Source organism: Ovis aries, chromosome 2 (assembly GCF_016772045.2).
Source record: "Ovis aries strain OAR_USU_Benz2616 breed Rambouillet chromosome 2, ARS-UI_Ramb_v3.0, whole genome shotgun sequence".
NCBI classification, from domain to species: domain Eukaryota; kingdom Metazoa; phylum Chordata; class Mammalia; order Artiodactyla; family Bovidae; genus Ovis; species Ovis aries.
Window position 1 is genome coordinate 237,754,287 of NC_056055.1, and position 22,781 is coordinate 237,777,067.

Here is a 22,781-nt window from a genome sequence, read left to right on the forward strand (position 1 = left end):
TGTGGATATGACTGGTGATGGAAGTAAAGTCTGATGCTGTAAAGAGCAAGTGGTCCAGGCAGAGGTAATAGCAATGTGTAAAGGGGCCCATGCTCTGGGCCACCATAAACATGCTTGTTGAGCATCTTAGGTCAAACTTCTGTCACACCAGGCACGAATATCTCAGGACTGGTATGTATTGTCCCCAGCCTCCATGAAAGTGCAGCAGCCCAGATTATTGGTGATGAATAGTGCATGGCCTTGGAATAGGGCTGCCCTACAGGGGCAGCCTACAGGCCACACAGCCTGTACATTCCAAGCCTACAGGCCACACAGCCAGTTTCAGCCATCACAGGCCACCACCTGACCCTGATTTTTTTTTTTTTTTTTTTGGCAGTGTTGGGTCTTCATTGCTGCACACTGGCTTTCTCTAGTTGTGGCAAGCTGTGGCTACCCTTCACTGCAGTGTGCATGCTTCTCATTACAGTGGCTTCTCTTGGTGCAGAGCACAGCCTGCAGTAGTTGTGGCTGGTGGGCTTAGTTGCCCAGAAGCATGAAGTTGCCTGGAATCTCCCTGGACCAGGGATTGAACCCATGCCCCCGCATTGTCAGGCAGATTCCTCCGTACCACCAGGGAAGTCCCTCCCCCAATGTGTTTTGTTTTGTTTGTTTTTAAGAGTTTAATTTTTAGAGAAGTTTTAGGACTAAAACAAAATTAAGAGGAAGGCACAGAACTTCCTATATACCCACCGCCCCTGCACATGCATAGCCTTCCCCATTACGAAGGTCACTTATCAGAATAGCACTTTTTTTTTCACCAAAGATGAACCAATATTCACAAATCTTTATACCCAGAGCCCACAGCTAGGTTTGCTCTTGGTATTATACTTTCAACGGGTTTGAACAAATATATAATTACTTGTCGGGCTTCCCAGGTGGTGCACCAGCAAAGAATCTGCCCGCCCATGCAGGAGACGCAAGAGACCCGGGTTCCATCCTTGGTTCAGGAAGCTCTCCCAGAGAAGGAAATGGCAACCCACTCCAGTACTCTTGCATGGAAGATTCCATGGACAGAGGAGCCCAGGGTTACTTACACTGGGTTATTTAACAGTCCATTGGGTTGCAAAGATCTGACTTTGCATGACTGAGCATTCACTTTTTTACCTTTTTATAATGACTTGTATCTGCCATCATAGTATCATACAGAGTAGTTTCACTGCTTGAAAAAGCCTCCAGCCACTGATTTTTAGTCAACACTTTCACAGTCTTTTTCCGTATCTTTTTCCAAATTATCTGTCTTATAATTTCACCCTATCTATGTTGTTGTGTTTCATAGCATATTGCTGGGTCAGGCTTTTTGGAGCCATTGTTTTATTTTGTTTTTGGTCTACTCTGCCAATCTCTGTCTTTTAATTAGCGTATTTAGTCCATTTAGATTTATTGATATGTTAGGGCTTAAGGCTACCATGTTATCTTTTATTTTCTGTTTGTTTTCTTTGTTTCCTATTCTCTGTATCTCTCTTCCTGTGAGTTACCTGAACCTTCTTTAGGATTCTATATTGATTTATTTAGTGTTTTTGAGTCTACTACTTTGTATAGTTTTCTTAGTGCTTGTTCTAAGTATTATGAGATATGTATATAACATTGTACTCTATTGGTATTGGTGTTTTACCACTGACAGTTAAGTGTAGACACCTTACTTCCATTGAGGTCTCTTTACCCTTCACACATTATAAATATCATAGTATTAAATATTTCCCTTACAGATACTGAATACCATGGTTTTTAACTTTTGCCTCTGCCACAAAATATGATGTAAGAAACTCATGAGAGAAAGGATTGAATATTCTGTTTACCCCATCCATCCTGATAATCTTCACTCCTTTTTGAAGTTCCGAGCCTCCTTCTGCTCACATTTTCTTTCTGTTTAAACAATTCCTTTTAGCAATTTTCTGAAGACACCTTGGGCTTCCCTGACATCCAGTCTCAATCACTTCATGGCAAATAAATGGGGGAAAAGTGGAAACAGTAACAGACTTTATTTTCTTGTGTTCCAAAATCACTGCAGATGGTGACTACATCCATGAAATAAAGACACTTGCCTCTTGGAAGGAGAGCTATGACAAAACTAGATAGTGTTTTAAAAAGCAGAGACATCACTTTGCTGACAAAGGTTTGTCTAGTCAAAGCTATGGGTTTCCAGTAGTCATGTATGGATGTGAGAGTTGGATCATAAAGAAGGCTGAATGTTGAAAAATTGATGCTTTCAAATTGTGGTGCTAGAGAAGACTTAGGAATCCCTTGGACTGCAAGGAGATCAAACCAGTCCATCCTAAAGGAAATCAACCCTGAGTACTCATTGGAGGGACTGATACTGAAGCTGAGTTCAAATACTTTGGCCACCTGATGTGAACAGCTGACCCATTGGAAAAGACCCTGATGCTGGGAAAGACTGAGGGCAGGAGGAGAAGGAGGCGACAGAGGATGAGATGGTTGGATGGCATCACTGACTCAATGGACATGAGTTTGAGTGAACTGCAAGAGATAATAGAGGACAGGGAGGCCTGGTGTGCTGCACTCTATGGGGTCACAGATTCAGACAAAGCTTAGCGACTGAACGACAGCAAGGACACAATTACCAGCAATAAATTCTCTTAGCTCTTCTTCATCTGAAATGTCTTTACTTTCCCCTAATTCTTGAAGGATATTTTCACCAGACATAGAATTCATGGATGACAGTTCTTTTCTTTCTGTTCCTGAAAAACTTTTGCACCACTTAATTTGAGTCTCCACAGTTTTAAAAGAAATATCCACTGTCATTCAACTTAATGTAACTTATAAGTAGCAGTTTCTTTCTGGGTGCTTTTAAGATTTTTTTCATTGTCTTTAGTTTTTGAACATTTAATTATGATGTGACTTGGCATCAATTTCTCTGAGCTTATCCTCTTTGGGATTTTCTCAGCTTCTTGAATCTGTAGGTATATGTGTTTCATTAAATTGGGGCAGTTTTAGCCATTATCGAATACATTTTTAGTGCTACTCTTTCTCCTTCTGAAACTAATGATATCACTGCTAGTTCTTTTGCTATTGTTCCTCTGGTCTTTGAAACTTTGTTTGGTTTGGGGATTTTATTTTTCAGTCTGTTTTTCCCCTATTGTTCAGATTGGGTAAACATGCTGATCTGGCCTCAAGTTCACTGATTCTATCCTCTATCATCTTTACTGTATATTGTCACCTTTACTTTGTTACACCTTTACTGTATATTGTCAGGCTGTATATTGTTACCCTGCTTATGTAACTTATATGCAGAGTACGTCATGCAAAATGCCAGCTGGATGAACCACAAGCTGGAATCAAGATCGCTGGGAGAAATATCAATAACCTCAGATAAGCAGATGACACCACCCTTATGATAGAAAGCAAAGAGAAACTGAAGAGTCCCTTGATGTAAGTGAAAGGGGAGAGTGAAAAAGCTGGTTTGAAACTCAACATTCAAAAAAGGAAGATCATGGCATCCAGTCCAATCACTTCATGGCAAATAGATGGGGAGACAACGGAAAACAGTGACAGGCTTTTCTTTCTTGGGCTCCAAAATCACTGCAGATGATGACTGCAGCTATGAAATTAAAAGACGCTTGCTCCTTGGAAGAAAAGCTATGACCAACCTAGTCAGCTTGTTAAAAAGCAGAGATACTACTTTGCCAAAAAAGGTCCGTCTAGCCAAAACTATGGTTTCTCCAGTAGTCATATACGGATGTGAGAGCTGGACCATAAAGAAAGCTGAGCACCGAAGAATTGATGCTTTTGTACTGTGGTGTTGGAGAAGACTCTTGAGAGTCCTTTGGACTGCAAGGAGATCAAATCAGTCCATCCTAAAGGAAATCAATCCTAAGTATTCATTGGAAGGACTGATGCTGAAGCTAAAGCTCCAATACTTTGGCCACCTGATGGAAAGAACTGACTCATTTGAAAAGACCCTGATGCTGGGAAAGATTGAAGGCAGGAGGAGAAGCGGATGACAGAGGATGAGATGGTTGGATGGCGTCACTGACTTGATGGACATGAGTTTGAGCAAGCTCCAGAGTTGGTGATGGACAGGGAGGCCTAACGTGCTGCAGTCCATGGGGTCGCAAAGAGTCAGGCACAGTTGAGCAACTGAACTGAACTGAACTGCTCATCTTTATTGTCAATGTCAAGCCATTCATTGAGTTTTTATTTTGGTCATTGTATATTTTAGTACCATAATTTCCATGTGATTCTTTTTTATAATGTATTTCTTTGCTGAGATGTTTTTCATGTTTCCAGAGAATTCATAATTGCTTACTCAATTATTTTGGGGATGGCTGCTTTAAAGTCCTTGTCAGATTACGCCAACATTTGATTCATCCCAATGTTGACATCTGTTGATTATCTTTTTCATTCAAGTTGTGATTTCCCTGGTTCTTGTTGTGACCAGTAAAATTTTTTGTATCCTGGACATTCTGGATATTATAAGACTCTGGATTCTATTTAATCTTTTTTTTTTTTTTTTTTTGGCAGCAGTTATAGCAAGAGGCCAAATAGGGGTGTGTGCTCAGCTCTCCCTAGCATGCCTGCAAAAATAGGACACCAAATCTACTATCTTGTTGCTGCTGAATTGGGAGGGTAAGCTCAGCTTCCCACTGTGCCCTACTGACACCAGGGACAGGGAAGCCGAGGCCTGACTCACAGCACTTTGTTGTTGCAGGGTGGAGGCAGGAACTGAGCGTCCCACTGGGGCTTGCTGACACCTAGGGAGGGGAAGGAGGGTAGCAGAGTGCCCACTAGCCCTACCACCACCACCTCATTCTGCCTCATTGATGCCAGGTGGGGTACAGACTCTTCGCTTTGGGTCCCACTGATGCCAGAGAGATGGTGGATGGGGGCACTGAGTTTGAATAGCTGTACGTTCTATCACCATAAGTCCAATGCTCCAGGCGGAAGTGGAGGCTTAGCTCATGGCTAGACCCATGTGACACTTCTCAGGCAGGGGACTCAGAGCATCTCTGCTTGTTTGCAAAGTGGGTCAGGTTAGGGAGGGGGTTGAGGGGCAGTGAGGACATCAGTTTCCTGCTCAATCTTGCCAAAACTGCAGAGTGGGGGTTGGCAGAAGAGTAGTTTTTCTGTTGCTCTTTGACTAGAGTAAGGCAGATTTTGACAAAAAGGTTTTCTGTTGTGAAGCCACTCCCTCCCTTCTCAGTCCTTTGGCTAGAGTGTCAGTGTTCTCTTGGAGCTTTTCTAGTCTGTGTCTGTTTGTGGCTCTGGGTTGGAGGCTTTGCCAGCATTCTGTTGGGATATATGAGAGGCAGGAGGGAAACCCCCTCATCAGTCAAGCTCTGAAATTCCCAAGGCAGGCTATCTTCTTCTTTCCATCTTTTAAAGTCTTCCCATGCTTGCTGTGTTATGTCCAGGTTATTAGTTGTAAGTGGGAAGACCTGGGAAGCCTGGGGCTACTTCACCTTGGAAGAAACGGAAGTTCCATCCTTGAGATATGTGTTGTCACTCTTAGACAGGATCACAGAAGATCTCCCAAAGCCCTACAATAGGTTAGCTCCCTTACATGTTTCCATGGCAACCCATGGACTTCCTGTGTGGCACCATCAATTGCATGTGTGCATATTTACATGTGTGGTGGAGGCGGGGGGAGCGTTCAACTAATATCCATTCCCATCCTTCCACTTTATCAATAAAGCCCACATAGGTCCAAGGACAGGGACAGGTCCTGCTCACTGCGGTGTCCTCTGTGCAGAGAACAGAGCCTGAAAGGGAAATGGAGAGATGCACTGCAGCACAGAGATTCAGGTGACAGGGACTCCCTTAAATAGAAGTTCAGAAAAGGCCTCTAAGAGGTGGTGACATTTATGCAAAGATCAGAAATACACAACACAGCCATGCAAGTGAAACCCTGAGCTTCTCCACTGACAAAGCCTTGTGGTGGGAATGAGTTTGACATACTCCCAGAGCAGCAAAGAGGCAAACGGCTGTAGACGGACCTAAGGAAACAGATCAGGTGGGTCTTTGGAGGCCAGTAGAGGAGGAGGAGAGGTCATTAAAGCATCAGAGGAGGGATAAGGGGTCACGACTTGACTTGGGTCTCAGGGGCGAGCTCCTGTGTGTATTGTGATCGACAGGACCATAACAGGCACCCAGAGCAGAGGCTGTTGAAACCCTGGATGAGAGATGGGATGCAAGAGGTGGGCGTGAGCTAAGGTAAGAGAGGAAGTTCCAGGGTGACTGGATCTGTGAATGGACGACTTTCATTCACATGTGAGGTATGTGAGGGATGAAAATGGGACAGAGTACAGAAAGCATCAGACATATGGTAGGCGCCTCTCATGAGAAGCTGGTTTCTACCCCTCTCAGCTCGAGGCTTTCACCCCACCCCAGGGGCCTCTGCAGCCAGCAGAGTCTATGCAGGCAACTCCAGCTCTGAAGAGGACACTGTCAGCTGGCTCCTACAGAAGCCAATGGTGTTTCTGCACCTTTGGTCTGCAATTTGTGGTGGCAAATGCCACTTGGAGCCCAGTTGTTCCATCCCCTTGCATTCCAACACTGGGTACCCCTCCCCAGGAGCACCTCCCCCAGTGTCTCACCTGCTCAATCCAGCCCACCTCACTTCAGGTCAACCTGCAGAAATCTGGCACGTCATCCAGGCGCTGCGACCAGGGTCCTAGTTTGAATGTAACAGTGACATCCCGCGGGTTTTGAAGCCTGCTCTGAGTCTGGAATCTCCACCGAGAATCATAGAGGCAGTGAGTGTGAGCACTGGGACCCCAGGCATCACACACTCCAGCCCCTGCAGCTTACAGATGGGGAAGTTGAGTCTCGTGAGGGCAACGTTCCTGAGGCTTAGTCACTAAGAACACTCTAGGGTCAGGTAGATTTGGGATTCACATTCTCACTCTGCCACTTCATCTTTGAGATCTTGGGCAAGAGACTTTCCTTCTCTCTTGCTTTCCTCATCTGTAAAATGTGATAATATTCATAGCCAGCACTCACTCTGTGCCAGGCACTATTTCAAGTCATACATATACGTGATCTCCTCTTTCAGTCCTGAGGAAGTCCATGAGGCAGGTCCCGGGCTTACTCACCCCATCCTGCATGAGGAAACTGAGGCACGGCAAGCTTATGGAACGCCACAAAGAGTTACTCAGCCAGGAAATGCAGTTCGGTTCAGTTCAGTTCAGTCACTCAGTCATGTCCGACTCTTTGCCACCCATGGACTGCAGCATGCCTGGCCTCCCTGTCTGTCACCAACTCCCAGAGTTTATACAAACAAACGTCCATTGAGTCTGTGATGCCATCCAACCATCTCATCCTCTGTCATCCGCTTCTCCTCCTGCCTTCAATCTTTCCCAGCATCAGGGTCTTTTCAAAAGAGTCAGTTCTTTCCATCAGGTGGCCAAAGTATTGCAGCTTCAGCTTCAATATCAGTCCTTCCAATGAATATTCAGGACTGATCTCCTTTAGGATGGACTGGTTGGATTTCCTTGCAGTCCAGGGGACTCTCAAGAGCCTTCTCCAACACCACAGTTCAAAAGCATCAATTCTTTGGTGCTCAGCTTTCTTTATGGTCCAGCTCTCACATCCATACATGACTACTGGAGAAACCACAGCTTTGACTAGATGGACCTTTGCAGCGTGATGGAGGCAGGTTCAAATCCAGCAGGCCTGGCCCTCAGGTCTGTGCTCCCAGCCCTGATGCTCTCCTATCTCCAGAACATCCTTGAAGATGGCCTTGAAGGTTACTTGACAAATGCCTGTAAAGGCTGAGCACAGTCCCCAGCACACAGCGCTCAATAAATGCTGGCTGAGGGTCCAGAAAAACATCTATTTCTGCTTTATTGACTATGCCAAAATCTTTGACTGTGTGGATCACAATAAACTGTGGAAAATTCTGAAAGAGGTGGGAATACCAGACCACCTTACCTGCCTCTTGATAAACCTATATGCAGGTCAGGAAGCAACAGTTAGAACTAGACATGGAACAACAGACTGGTTCCAAATAGGAAAAGGAGTACATCAAGGCTGTATATTGTCACCCTGCTTATTTAACTTCTATGCAGAGTACATTATGAGAAACACTGGGCTGGAAGAAGCACAAGCTGGAATCAAGATTGCTGGGAGAAATATCAATCACCTCAGATATGCAGATGACACCACCCTTATGGCAGAAAGTGAAGAGGAACTAAAAAGCCTCTTGATGGAAGTGAAAGAGGAGAGTGAAAAAGTTGGCTTAAAGTTCAACATTCAGAAAATGAAGATCATGGCATCTGGTCCCATCACTTCATGGGAAATATATGGGGAAACAGTGAAAACAGTGTCAGACTTTATTTTTTTGGGCTCCAAAATCACTGCAGGTGGTGATTGCAGCCATGAAATTAAAAGATGCTTACTCCTTGGAAGAAAAGTTATGACCAACCTAGACAGTATGTTGAAAAGCAGAGATATTACTTTGCCAACAAGGGTCCATCTAGTCAAGGCTATGGTTTTTCCTGTGGTCATGTATGGATGCGAGAGTTGGACTGTGAAGAAAGCTGAGCACTGAAGAGCTGATGCTTTTGAACTGTGGTGTTGGAGAAAACTCTTGAGAGTCCCTTGGACTGTGAGGAGATCGAACTAGTCCATCCTAAAGGAGATCAGTCCTGGGTGTTCATTGGAAGGACTGATGTTGAAGCTGAAATTCCAATACTTTGGCCACCTCATGCGAAGAGTTGACTCCTTGGAAAAGACTCTGATGCTGGGAGGGATTGGGGGCAGGAGGAGAAGGGGACGACAGGGGATGAGATGGCTGGATGGCATCACCAAGTCAATGGACATGAGTTTAATGAACTCCAGGAGCTGGTGATGGACAGGGAGGCCTGGTGTGCTGTAATTCATGGGGTGGCAAAGAGTTGGACACGACTGAGCGACTCAACTGACCTGAACTGAGGATCAGTCACCCGCCCTGCACAGTGGGGAGACAGGGAGAGTTGACCCAGACAGAGCTGGGAGGGGCTTCCACCCCCCTGGTAAGGATGGAGGTATGATCTGCAGAAGAGAGCCGGCTGCAGAAACTCGAGGGCCATGGGAGCCCAAGGTGGGGCTTTGGAGACAGAGGAGGGAACAGCATGTGGAAAGGCCTGGTGGTGAGGAGGGTAGGCCTGGCCCGGGATCCAGAGAGGAGCAGGGAGAGCCATCGCAGGCCGCGAGGAGTCCAGGAAGGAGCACAGTGAGGCCTGAGGCCTTGCAGACCCTGGGGCAGACAGGGATTAGATGGGAAGGGGGTTGAGCCTCGAGTCAGGGGAGGCTGGTGAGCAGCTGCTGGTTGGGGGGCTGGGCTCACAGGCAGGTCCTCACTTCCCTACATTTCTGGGGCAGGGGACTTTCACACGAGGAGTAGGGGTGTCCCTCACTCCCCTCTGCTGATTGCTCAGGATGGGGGACAGCGATTCCCCAGACTCTGGAGCTGCCAGGCTGAGGTGGGCCAGTCTCCCCTCCTCCGCATCTTGTCCACACCCTGTCTCCTCTCCCTCCAAGGCTGTTCCAGGCTGTTCCAGTGCATTAAAAGGTTGAAATAGCCTCACTACTGAAGCCTCTGGCTCATTATCAGGCAGCTAGAGAGGCTGGGGGACCACCAAGAAGAGGCTGGACGGGTTGGGGAAGGGAGGCAGCAGAGCCTGGGCGATGATAACCATTTGCATGCACTTTCTGCTGAGTTCTGTGTATTCCGATCGGTACTCAGACATCCTGGGCTTCCCTGGTGGCTCAGCGGGAAAGAATCTGTCTGCAGTGCAGTAGACACAGGTTCGATCGCTGGATGGCGAATATTCCCTGGAGAAGAAAACGGCAACCCACTCCAGTATTCTCGCCTGGGAAATTCCATGGAGAGAGGAGCCTGGCGGGCTACAGTCCATGGGGTCACAAAAGAGCTGGACACAACTTAGCAATTTAACAACAACAACACAGACATCCTAGGCTTTTTTTAAATCACTGACAATCCCACTGGATCTGCACCACCTGTGTCTCTGTGCTGTTATTACAATGAGCCCTGTTTCAATCTGCAGCAGGAGGTACAGAGAGGGGAGATGACCTCCTCAAGGTCACACAGCTGCAGGTAGCAAACGAGGCCCCCACACCAGCAGCCCACATGGATGGAGCTCCTTCTGGGTGCCCAGCTATTACCCACAGTACAGGTGGGATGCTGGCAACCCTACCAGGCAGCATTATCATCTCATTTTATAGACAAAGAAACCAAGGCACAGAGAGGTCAAGGTACTTGCCTGAAGTCACACAGCTCCATTTTCTTGCCCTCAAACCCTGTTCCTTCTGCACTGAGATGCAGTTGGGGCCTTCTGGGAAAAGGACCAAACCTCACAGGGTGCCAAGTGATGGCATCTTCCTCCTTCCCACATCGCCCCCCACCAAGAGTTCTAGGATCAGTGAGGACCAGGGTATGGAACTGGCAGTGCCCTGGAGGCTGGCACAGACCCACAGAGAGACCTTCAGAGGCACTAGGGAAGAGGCCCCTTCTCTGATCAGAGCCCCCTGCTCAGGCCAGCTCACTCTTGTTCTCCCTCTATCTCCCACTCAAGACTCAGAATGGCTGAAAGACATCTGTGATCCCAGGTGGGCAGGAAGCCCATGGTCTCCTCCTCCTCCTCCAAGGCCATGGGTATCTGATGATGACGGTCATATCATCACTAGAGAATATCCAGCTGGGAGAGGGGACTGGCCAGGCCCACACAGAGCACCCCAACTCAGACACCAGATAGAGATGGAACGCCTATTTACACCCAGTTCTTCTCCTGGAGGGTCCAGCCTGGGGAGACACGGGGTGGGCTTTCCAGAAGCTAGAGCAGCCAGTCAGAGAGGACACTCTCTCTGGAATGGGAAGAATATGGCTCCTTATCCCCTCCTTTACCTCCCACGGGAACTGATGGCGTCATGGGGGCATTCTCTGCCAGGAAGGAGGTGTTGAAGGGTCAAGGGTATGTAAGAGAATAGTCCGGGGGATGGAGGAGGTGTCTGTGCAGATGGGAGCGCTATGTACATGGGGATGGGGAACGGGTGAGTGTGCAACCAGGTTGAATGTTTGCCAGGGTCCCTGTGAGACAGGATGTGACCCAGGAACGGGAGGAGGCAGGAAACCCAAACTTCTTTCTTTGACAACTCAGGAGCCTGTGAGCAGGAATCAGGAGTATGGTAAGGACTAGAGAGAACTTTCCTGAGAGAGGCAGCGTGCAAGCAGCTGGTGAAATGTCTGGGAGTTCGTCTCCAGACGACCTTGCTGTGTGACCTTGAGCCAGGGGCATCCCTTCACCTCTCTGAGCTCTCCTTTCTTATCTGCATAATGGGGATCATGCTAGATCAAGATGTGCTTTGTTCCTGCCAACATGGATTATTATCTCCTGCTGGGACATGGGGCCAGGAGAGGCCTGACCTCGGGCTGGGGAAGTGGAGGCTGCGAGAAGCCTGTGTTTACAACAGGCTACTGACAGATACTGAGTGGGCCGGTGACTAGGACACTGGGGCAGTTCCCTGCAACTTAAAAGCTTGAAAGAGACAGAGAGCAGGACACAGGTATTTCTACTTCTCAGAAGTGGCTGAGTGCGTTTAAATTTGTCAGTATTCATTAATTAAACTCTCAGCTTTGTTCTGTGGCAGATTTAGAGGAGCTCACAGCAAAAGGCTATTTAGTACAGTGATAAAAATAGATGGAAACACACAGGTCGGGACCGGAAGACAGGAGCCTGCCATCAGCACCTGGATGACAAGCTCAAGGCCACAGGAGATCTCGGAGCATCTGGGGAAAGGTGACCGGGGGAAAAGGGCAGAGTCATCAGTCCCATCCCATTTCTAGCTTTTCTGTTCTTTACTTTAAAAGCCAGTGTTGTAGCTTCTGAGTCACTTTGCCTGGGCCTCTGAAAGAGACACAGTTTCGATCTCTGGGTCAGGAAGATCCCCTGGAGAAGGAAGCGGCAACCACTCCAGTATTCTTGCCTGGAGAATCCTGTGGACAGAGGAGCCCGGTGGGCTACAGTCCATGGGGTCGCAAAGAGTCAAGACACAACTGAGCACCTGAACACACAGAGCAGTGAAAGAGCTAGAGAAGGTCGTGAGCGCCTCGCTGGGGCCAAGAGCCAGGGTCCAGGGGTGGCGTCTGAAGCCTCCGCCATCGCCCCTTCGGATAGTTACGGCGGGGGAGGGGAGGGGGGGAGGAAACCTGCCCGTCCCCTTGCACCCGCCCCCAGAGCCCCCTGCACGCCTCCCTTGCGGGCCTCCCCACACCCTCACCCTCAGAAGTAGGGCTCTGTGATGCTTTGGGATGAAGGAACCAGACGGGGGAGGGCCTTGTGGCCATAGTACAGAGTGCCGGCTTTTTTCTTCTAGGCTTCCTGGGAATACAGGGAGCGGTTTTAAGCAAGGAAAGAGGATAGGATCTGGGTTTATGATTACAAAAATAACTTCTCTATAACAAGAGGTGGGACCAGGATTGACCAGCTCGGCCTCATCTCCAAACTCACAGCCAGCGCGTGAGTGATAGGCTGCCCTCGTCACCCAGCCCACCTTCTGTGACCAGCTCAGGGCCCTGGACCCCACTCTGTCCCTGGGACGGGAGACGTGCTGTGTGACCACAAGTGTTTCTCCCGCCCTGGCTGGGCCTCTGTCTTCCCCTCCCTTCTCTTTGCCTTCCCCTCCCTTCTCTTTGCCTTCCCCTCCCTGCTGATGGGGTGATGTGGGCGCAGGGGAGTGGAGGACCCTGGAGCGGGCCTGGAAGGGGCCTCAGGAGGGGCTGGCTCTGGGGTCAGGGTCCTGGGCCTGGTCTGGACTCTCGCTGATCCCCCAACAGCTGCGGGCTGACATGACTCTCCGGGACCCGGTTCCCCGCCCGGGAGGTAGGATCAGGCCTGCCCCACAACCCCACTGCTGGTGCCTCGAGGTCCCATCAGGGCTCTCAGCCCAGCTGTGCTCTGGGTGCTTGTGAGGGCGTCACGTGGCTCCTTTAATGGACCTCATACCCAGGGGCAGTCTGGGTGGCTGAGGGTGGCCCCAGTTGTCCTGGCGTCCAGCCCCCCTCCCCTTCCCGGCTCATTTCTTCCCAGCTTGCAGAAGGCTGTCCCCCTAAGGGCAGGGGAGCCTGCGGGGGGCAGGGGTGTGGCATGGGGACTGTGGGGGGTGGTCTGCAGGGCTGAATGCACAGTTACCTGGAGTGTAACTGTGTGAGTGTGTTTGTGAATATACGTCTGTATATGTATCTCTGTGTGTCAATGTGTGTGTTCGAGTACAGGTGTCTGAGTGTCTGCATGTAGGTCTGTGCATGAGTGTGTCCTTGTGCTTCTGTGTGAGTGTGTGTATCCATGAGTGTGTCCATGTGCTTCTGTGTGAGTGTGTGTATCCGTGAGTGTGTCTGCATGTGTATTTCTCTTTGTGAACGCACGTGTGTAAAAGGCCTGCTTCCCTCCAGGCCCTTTCCCCACCTCCTTCTCACTCCAGCAGTGGGCTTGGGAAAGGTTCTGGAAGGAGCAGGGCCAGCCCTTGGGTCAGAGAAGGCCCTTCTGACCCGCTGGTCCCAGGCCAGCCTGGTCCCCAGCAGAGAAAGCACCAGGCCCCTCCTGCTGGTGGTGCTGCCCCCCGCCTTGTGCACAACCGTGGCCCACCTGTGTGTTCTCTTTGCACGCTGCCAGGAGAAACCACTATGCCTACTCCTACTACCCGTAAGTAGCGCCCCTGCCTGGGGGCCCCGCCCCTCCTGGGGAGCCCCCGCCCCCCCTGGGGAGCCCCTGCCCCAGCCTCTGCCCTGCCTGGGGTCAGCGCCTCCTCCACGGCCACCCTGCCTCTGAGCTTCCCTCCTCTGCTGTCTCTCCTCTCCCCACCGGCCTCCTGTGTGGAGGTCACGAGCACTCGCTCTGTGCTCAGAGTCTTGGGTTCAGAACCAGCTCTCTGAGGCGCCCCAGACAAGTCACTGGACCTCCCGGAGGCTCCTGTCCAATTGATCACCCCATTTCACTGATGAGGAAACTGAGGCTCAGGGAGGTTAAGGACTTGTCAGAAGTCACAGGACATGCAGAGACGGGGTTGCAGCCCAGGCTCCCCTCTAACTCCACGGCCTGCCGATGCCGCTCTGTTTTCTGCCTCTGGGATCTCTGACCCTGCAAGCCTTCCAGAACATTCCCCTGCACCCGTGCTTGTCCCATCCTTGCAGAGCAGGCTCAGGTGATCCTGGGCCAGCCCAGAGGACGGTGGTCCCTCACCTCCTCCCTGGACCCTCTTCTTGCATTGACATCACCCACCATCACACTGGCTTTTCCTGCAACCACACCCCCATCAATTCACATGGAGCCTCCAGCTCAGCGGTGCTAGAAGCTGCTGACAAGGCAGCTCACCCAACCCCTCTACTTCATAGCTAATTTTGAACCTAAATGCAGAACTTTTCTGAGTGTCCATGTTGCACGCCATCTGCTTGATCTCACCCTGAGGTCGGCTGGAGGCCGCGGTGAGCGGTGTCCCTCCTGGCTCTGTCTGCGGATCTGGTTGGTTGGTGTTTGAAGTTCTTCTTCCAAGTAGAGCAGGAGGCCTGGGCGGGAACAGAGCCCTGTGGTTCACTGCTGCAGGCTGCCTCCTAGGCCAGGATCCACCGGGGACGGGTCCTCCTGGGGCTGCATGGTCCAGCCAGCCTGACGGGCTGTCCTCTGTCCGAGGCCCTCTGTCTGTCGTCCCTGTGGTCGCTGGTGTCCGCCCCCTGCCGTCTCCTTCCCCACCTCTCTCCTTGTCATTATTCCCTTATTCTCCTCCTCCTCTGTTAATCCTCTTGCCCCCGCCATCTCCCTCTTCACCTCCCCTCCTCCTCCACATTCTCCCTTATGCTGATGCTCAAGGTCACGGCCACAAGACTTCTCATGACCCAAAGGGGTCTGTGGCTCTTCTCCAGACCACAGTGAGTCAGATGGCCAGAACCCGGCAAGAGGGGCAGTCAGAGGTCATCCTGTCCTTCCCCTGCCTCAGGCACCTCTTGAGTTAGGACAAGAAGATTTGAGTTGTCCCAGTCTGCGGATATCGACTCACTGGCCTCTTTATCGCTGTGAGTGGTCAGTGTTTCTGGGCCCCCACAACCCGGAAGTCCTCTCTCAAGCCTAGCCCACAGCCCTCCTGCTACAGGACTAAGCAGGGGAACAGCTGTCTCATCTCAAGCCTTCCCTGTGATTGGGCCCCAGTTCTTCTCCAGTCTCAGCATGGGTCCCGAGTCCTTTCCCCTTTTCCCTATTTGGCACCCCAGGCATGGAGCTGTGCCCTCTGCTGCCCCACCCCAGCCCCCTTGCCCCTTCCTCCTGGCCTCCAGACTCCCTTCCTCCATCCTCCTGAATAAACAGAATCAAGTCCTTCCATGATGTTCCCCATATCAGATGATATATTACCCCTAACCAACACTGAAGCATCTATTATGTGCCTACTGGGTACCCATAATCATACTTGCAGTACAAAGAGGAAGCAAGTATTATCCTGGTATTGAAGAATATTTTTTATTTTTTAGTTTTTATTCTATGGACTGTAGCCTGCCAGGCTCCTCTGCTCGTGGAATTTCCCAGGCAAGAAGACTAGAATGGGTTGCCATTTCCTTCTCCAGGGTGAAGAATCTTTAGGAAAATTTAGTTCACAGGCTAACATAGAGTTATAAAGGGAGTGAGGAATAATTAACACTCTACTGGGCACTGCCTTGGTCTCGCCTAACAAATATTAAAAGCAAGACCCAGCAGGATCAAACTATTTCCAAGTAATGTAACCATGTCCCAGAACAAATCTCAAGAATATTTATAGGAATAGAAACATATCTGGCCTCCAACCAGGTAAAACAGACAATGTCTGGCACTCAATCAAAAGTTACCAGACATGCAAAGAAACAGAAAATATGCCTACTAATGAGGAGAAAAATCATTTATTTGAAACTGATCCAGAATGCAGAGCATAGTCAAAGATCGGGTGGCTAGGAAATTTAAGCTGTGCTCAGGAGACTGGAGAGAGGTCCCAGCACCTCCTATGTCCTTTTCCTACTCGCAACCCACTAGCCTAGTATTCACCTCTTTCCTTTCTTCTCCAAGAAGTAGAGACTTAACTCCTGTGGTTTATACCCTAAAGCCATGTTAATTGTGGCTCTTCCTTAAATGCAAGTTTGCTTTTTTTTTTTTTAATGGACTTAGAGAGCACACTTAGCATCCAGATTCTAACATCAGTTCCTCAAAAAATTAAAAACATTAATTTTTTCATATTCTTATGAAATTGCCATATGATCCAGCAATTCCACTTCTAGATATGTATCCGAAAGAATTAAAGGCAAGAACTCAAAGAAATCTTTGTATCTCCATATAAAAGCAATATTCACTGTAGCTAAGAGGTGGAAACAACTCAAAATTCCACTGACAGATGAATGGATACACAAAAGGTGCTATATTCATACAACAGAATATTATTCAGCCATGAAAAGGGCTGAAATTCTGAACAATGCTCCAACATGGAGGAAACTTGAGGGCATTATTCTAAATGAAAAATCCAGTCACAAAAAGACAAATTCTGTGAATTAGCTAGAGGAGTTAAATTCAGAGACAGAAAGGAGAAGGGATGTTGCCAGCAGCTGGAGGGAGGGGGAAATGTGAGCTGTTTAATGAGGATGACATTTCAACACTGCAAGATGAAAAAGTTCTGGAGACTGGTTGCATAACAATGTGAATATACTTAATGCTCCTGAACTGTACACTTAAAAAATGATAAAGATGGTCAATTTTGTTATACATATTTAACCACAATTAGCAATTTTTTTATGAAGAAGGCAATGGCAACCCATTCCAGTACTCATGCCTGGAAAATCCTATGGATGGAGGAGCCTGGTGGGCTGCAGTCCATGGGGTTGTGAAGAGTCGGACACAACTGAGTGACCTCACTTTCATTTTTCACTTTCATGCACTGGAGAAGGAAATGGCAACCCACTCCAGTGTTCTTGCCTGGAGAATCCCAGGAACGGCAGAGCCTGATGAGCTGCCATCTATGGGGTCGCGCAGAGTCGGACACAACTGAAACGACTTAGCAGCAGCAACAATTTTTAAATTTTGAAGTACTGATCCATGCCACAACATGGATAAATCTGGAAAACATTATGCTAAATGAAAGAAATCAGTCACAAAAGGCCACATGGTGTAGGATCCATTTTATGTGAAATGTCCAGAACATAGAGATTCAAAGAAACAGAAAATGGCTTAGTGGTTGTCAGGAGCTGAGAGAAGGAGGATTTAGGCAGGGGGAGCTGCTAATGCCCCCTGGATTTCCTTCTGGGGTGACAGAGATGTTCTGAAATCACCTAATGATGATGGTTACCCAACTTTGTGAAATACTAAAAACCACTGAATTGTACACTTTAGAAGGATACATTTTATGACACATGAATTACATATCAATTTTTTTTAATCCCAACTGAGGAACATTCCACAAATTATCTGACCAGTAATCCTCAAAACTCTTAAGTCCATCGGAAAAAAGTCTGCGAAACTGTCACGGCCGGGAGAAACCTAAAGAGACGAGACACTGAGCCCTATTAGTAAAAACTAAGGAAATCCAAAACTGGTAGAGACTTTAGTTAATAATGATGTATCAACATTGCTTCATTATTTACAATAAATGTACTATACTCAGATGATAAGTGGCTAATAGGAGAAACTAGGTCTGGAGTATATGAGCATTTGCTACCGTTGTTCGGTCGCTTAGTCGTGTCCAACTCTTTGCAACCCCATGGACTGCAGCACGCCAGGCTTCCCTGCCCTTCACCATCTCCAGGAGTTTGTTCAAACTCGTGTCCATTGAGTCAGTGATACCATCCAACCATCTCATCCTCTGTCACCCCCTTATCCACCTGCCCTGAATCTTTCCCAGCATCAGGGTCTTTTCCAATGAGTCCACTGTTCGCATCAGGTGGCCAAAGTATTGGAGATTCAGCTTCGGCATCAGTCCTTCCAATGAATATCCAGGGCTGATTTCCTTTAGGATTGATGGGTTTGATCTCCTTGTTGTCCAAGGGACACTCAAGAGTCTTCTCCAGCACTGCATCAGAAAGCATCAGTTCTTCAGCGTTCAGCCTTCTTATACTATATATGAGTATATAATATACGTGTACAGTATACTCTATACTATCTTTGCAACATTTTCATAAATCTAAATCTATTCTGAAATAAAAGGTTTATTAATTTAAAAAGAAATCGACTTAACATATCAAGGCACATTGTGGCAGGCTGCTATTGAAATTTGAGCCCCACTGACTTCAAAGCATTGCTGGGAAAAGCCCCCAGATCCCCCTGGGCCCCATCCATCCTGAGCTCTTGATCCTGCTGGGTGCCAGTGGATTCCACCCAGATGGTGTGCTGGGTGAGTCCCAGTTCCTCTCACACTGTCTGGTAAACACTTCTTCATCAGAAGAGGGACAGCAGGGGAAACCTGGTGAACAATAGGACCCCAGAGTCCGACAGGCCCGGGTGTGAGTCCTGGTGCTGCCGCCTCCCTGCTGTGGGGTCGGGGAGAGCCCGTCTTCCTGGGCTCAGGGTACGCGGGGCTGGGAGCAGTGCCATCACTCACCGCCCTGCCCTGCCCACCGGCTGTATTTACAGAACATCTGCTGTCGTCCTTGGACTCAGCCGGCATGCCGCCCTGATTTGATCTGGCTGCTGGCATCACCCTGACCAGGTGGTGCTGTTTGCTTGCCCTCAGCCAGCCACAAGCTCCTCCTGCGTCCGCTCTCTGAGCTGCTGAGAGCAGCCGGCCCTTCAAGGCGCCCTTTCACCCCTTCCTCCGCTTGGAGGGTACTCTGCTGCACAGTCAGCACAGCTTGCATAAGGAGCTTGAGTAATCCTTTGTCGCCCAATCCCCCCTTCTGGAGCTCCTGAGAGTTCCTCAAGCAGCAGAAAATTCTCTCTTGAAATTTGAGCTCATGTTTTGTGTGTTGGCTGCAGCTGCCTCTTAAGAATCATCTCTCTCCAAAGCTACCGCTCAAGCCGTGGTCCAAATCCCCTCTGCTAAGGCAGATTAAGGGCAGGTCAAGCACCACTCTTGTCGGCTCCTTCTTTCCTCTGAGAAGTTGCCCTTGGCTTTCTGGGATTCAGTAGGTGTCTGACTTTACAGTAAATTCTAATAGTATCCATAGCTGCTGTCAATGTGCATTCACCAAGTGCCAACAACAGACTGGGTGTTTTTCATGCATCATCTCATTTAATAATTGTAGTTCCTCTATAGGATAGTGATGGCTTTATCCTCATTTGACGCATGAAAACTGAGGTTCAGAAGGGCTAGTCTTTTTTCCAAGGATACACAGCCAAGAAGTGGCCCAACTGGGATTCAAACTCAGGCATGTCTTAACAGATTCCTTGCTTTTAATCACCCCATTACACTTTAATCTCAAGATGTTTACTGGAGTGGGTAGCCATTTCCCTCTCCAGGGTATCTTCCCAACCCAGGAATTGAACCCAGGTGTCTTGCATTGCAGGCCGATTCTTTACCAGCTGAGTCACCAGGGAAGCCCAGTGAAATATACACAAACAAAAACCTCCTTGGAGAAAAAGGAATTAGGGAATGTTACTACTTTGGTTTTCCTGGAAAATCACAATGCATGTTAGGTTGCTGCAAGTCCTGAGATGCCCTGCAGGGAACAGACTTGTTTCATTTCTTTCACCCGAAATTTTCCAGATTCATTTTAAAAAATTGAACGTTTGTTTTTTAAGTGGACTACCACTTAATCATCTTGCACAACTTGTGTTCTCTGGAACACACTTTGGGAAACACTACCTTTGGAAGTAACTTCTTTCCAAGCCTCAGTGGAGCTTCTGGACATTATGGAGCCACGGGCGGGCATCCCTCCCCCTATAAGCAACCGTATCACAGGGCAAACATATGTGAGACAACTATTTTCAGATCTTGGGCAATAGGCAGCTCAGCACTGCGATCCCTGAGAAGAAAAAAAAGCACAGGGTGAATCCTGCAATTCTGTGAGTGTCGGAAGCTGGGTGTGGTTGAGTGGGATTGTTCCTCGATCCCAGGGCGTGATCTTGGGGACCTCGGTGGGATGTCCTTGGGGAGGCTGGCCAGGAGAGCCAGGGAGTGATGGTCTGAGGGGAAGGGATGGTTTTCCTGGGTGTGGGGCAGCGTGAACCTCTCCACCTGCTCCCCATGGGCTGAGCTGCCACACAGACTGACAATGGAAACACTTGTGCGAGAGAAACACCTCTATTCAGGTGCTTCCTGTTAATCTGTGGAGGGAGTGGCAGTGGCAGCTAATTTTGGAACTTGCTTGTCTTTGAATGGGGTGATTGCTGGGAGATGTCAGCGTTTCAGATTGTTCCCTGGAAGAGGAGGAGGAAGGAGGGGATGTCATGGGCTCTGCTGAGCGCGGCCCCCTGCAGGCAGTGAGTGAAGTCACAGAGGGGGCCCTCGCTGGGGAGCCCAGGAGAGTGAGGGGACGAGGGATCCCAGATGCAGGGCTGGGCCAGAAGGTCCCCCAGAGGGCAAGTGACCCGATCCCCTCATTCTACCAATGGGAAGACCAGGATGCCCCAGGGAAGGGGCTCATCCAGAGTCATCCAGGGCAGCCCAGCCAGCTGCCTGGCTCCAGCAAACAACCCGGGCATCCTCCACGCTGGCTGTGCTCCCATCCCTCCCACGACCCCCCTGAGTCCATGTAGGGTTCCCCTGGCTGGGGCCTGTGCACGTCAGGAGCCCCTTTTTCCTTTCTCTGGCTGCAGGAGACCAGCGTGGCGGTGGGGTCACTGAGGCCAGCAGCCTCCTAGGGGGCTCACCGCGGCGGCCGTGTGGCCAGAAGGGCTCCCCATATCACACGGGGCAGCTGCACCCCGTGGCGCTTGTGGCCGATCTCCTGCAGCACATCAACCAGGTGAAGACGGCCGAGGGCTACGGCTTCAAGCAGGACAAGGTGCCTGGCCCCGTCCAGCTGGGACCCCTCCCAAGGGCCTCCCTTGGCTCCTTCCTTCTACACCCCTCCCACCAGGTTGTCACGGAGGAAATAGGAGATGGTGGATGTAAAGGCTCGGGTGCATTAGGGACTCACTGGGGCACAACTGTCAACACCCCTGCTGTGATCATCATTCCCAGCTCGGGGCCAGGTTGGATGCAGTAGGACAGGCCTTACCTGCCATCATCCCGGTTGGACTCCATCTCAGAGCAGCATTGCTGCCCCAAACTCGAGCTTACTCCATCCTCTTGCTGATGCCCTGTGCCCTCTCGGGAAACTTCCGGCTCCAGGCCCCTCTCTCAGCCTCCTAGTCTCCTTTCCTGTTCCAGGAGCCACACATCAGCACCTACTCTGCAAACCTAGATGCCTGCCTGTCGGGAGAGGCCACATCCCCGCCAGCAGGCCCGCTACAAGGAGATACAGGTCCTCAGCACTGACCGGCACTACCCTCGGAATGACCGCACTGTCGTGGAGAGTCAGTTCCAGAAGTTGGGCTTGTGTGCATGTGTGCGGGAGAGAGAGAAAGTTGCATGTGTGAGCGTGGCATCTACGTGTCTACATGTCTGTGTGTGTGTGTGTATGTGCCTGCTTGTGAATGTGTCTGTGAGAGGGTGTTTGCACGTGTGCCCATCCTTCCTGCTCGCCACAGTGGGGACCCCAACAGCTACATCCCTGCGGCCCTGACTGATGTGAGGGCTGGAGCAAAGCATACCCTAGGACCCCCTAACCTCAGCCGAGAAAATCCCAGGGAAAGGAAGCAGGGCTGAGGTCTGCAGGGGAGGACACGGGGGTGTCCCCTCTGTGCCATCCATCTCCCTAGGGACCAGACCTGTGGGGTGATCCCCTCCCCTCCAGTGATCCTCCATTCTGGGCATCAAGGCTGCTATTCCTCCTCTGTGTGCCCCTCTGCACATGGACAACCTGCTTGTCTCTGAGCCAGGGAGGGTCAAGCTAGGGCTCCCTGGTGCCGGGTGGACAAGCTGCTGGGGCAGCCCAGTCCCCCCGGCACCAGGGTCCGTGGTCCCTGATCCCAGTCACCTGAAATCAGCCCAGGAGCCAGGAGGTTCTGATTCTCAGACTGCCCTGAACTTGTCAGTGAGGGACCAGCTGGGCTCTGTTTGGAGTGGTCAAGTCTGCGGGGAGCCCCATCGGGTGCCCAAGACTGAGTTTTAGAATTTGGCCAGCCCTGGTCTCGAGGAGCTGCCAGCAGCCTTGCACCTGCGCCTTCAGAAAGTCCCAGGGAAGGGGAAGCTGGTGAACTGGGAGGGGTCCCTCGTTTCTCTGCCCTGCTCCTTTCATGGCTACAAAGGGCAAGTCAGGAGACAAATCAAGCACAAGGGTATAGGAGCCCATGCCAGCCTCTTGAGTCAAGAGGAAAGCTGAGGTCAGCTCTAGGAATGGGGTTTTAGGAGAAAATCATCAGGAGAGGGAGAGAGACATGGACAAGTGGGTCGAGGCAGGAGACCAGGAGACCCGGGGCTGGAGCACTGACAGGAGAAGGCAGTTGCCAGCCCACCCAGCGGGACGAGGTCAGGATGGGGAGCAGGGTCAGTGCGTGGCACTGCCTGGGAGCCTAGGCTGGGGTTTCAGATCTTCCCAGTCATGGGGTTGGAAGGAGCCCAAGAGATCCATTCATTTATTTAAATATAATGTTTGAACCCCTGCCGTATCCTGAGCACCAGGGATACTGAAATGAACAAGACAGGCAGACAGTCCTCTCACCTAGCTTTTCTCAGGGTGGGGGGCGCAGTTTGCGATACACAGACAAGCATGTGATGGCACGTCAGCAGCTGGTCAGTGCTGTGGAGCA

The 22,781-nt window shown here is 50.0% G+C and overlaps 1 protein-coding gene across 1 annotated transcript in view; it reads left to right on the forward strand.

Moving 5' to 3' along the window:
• Positions 1–21,136, forward strand: part of LOC132659136 (receptor-type tyrosine-protein phosphatase U-like) — a 309,690-nt gene extending 288,554 nt beyond the window's left edge. The window contains exon 2 of the mRNA XM_060408834.1: positions 20,745–21,136. Within this exon, the coding sequence (XP_060264817.1) occupies positions 20,745–21,136 (392 nt within the window). The remainder of the gene's footprint in view (positions 1–20,744) is intronic.
• Positions 21,137–22,781: the final 1,645 nt, after the last annotated feature.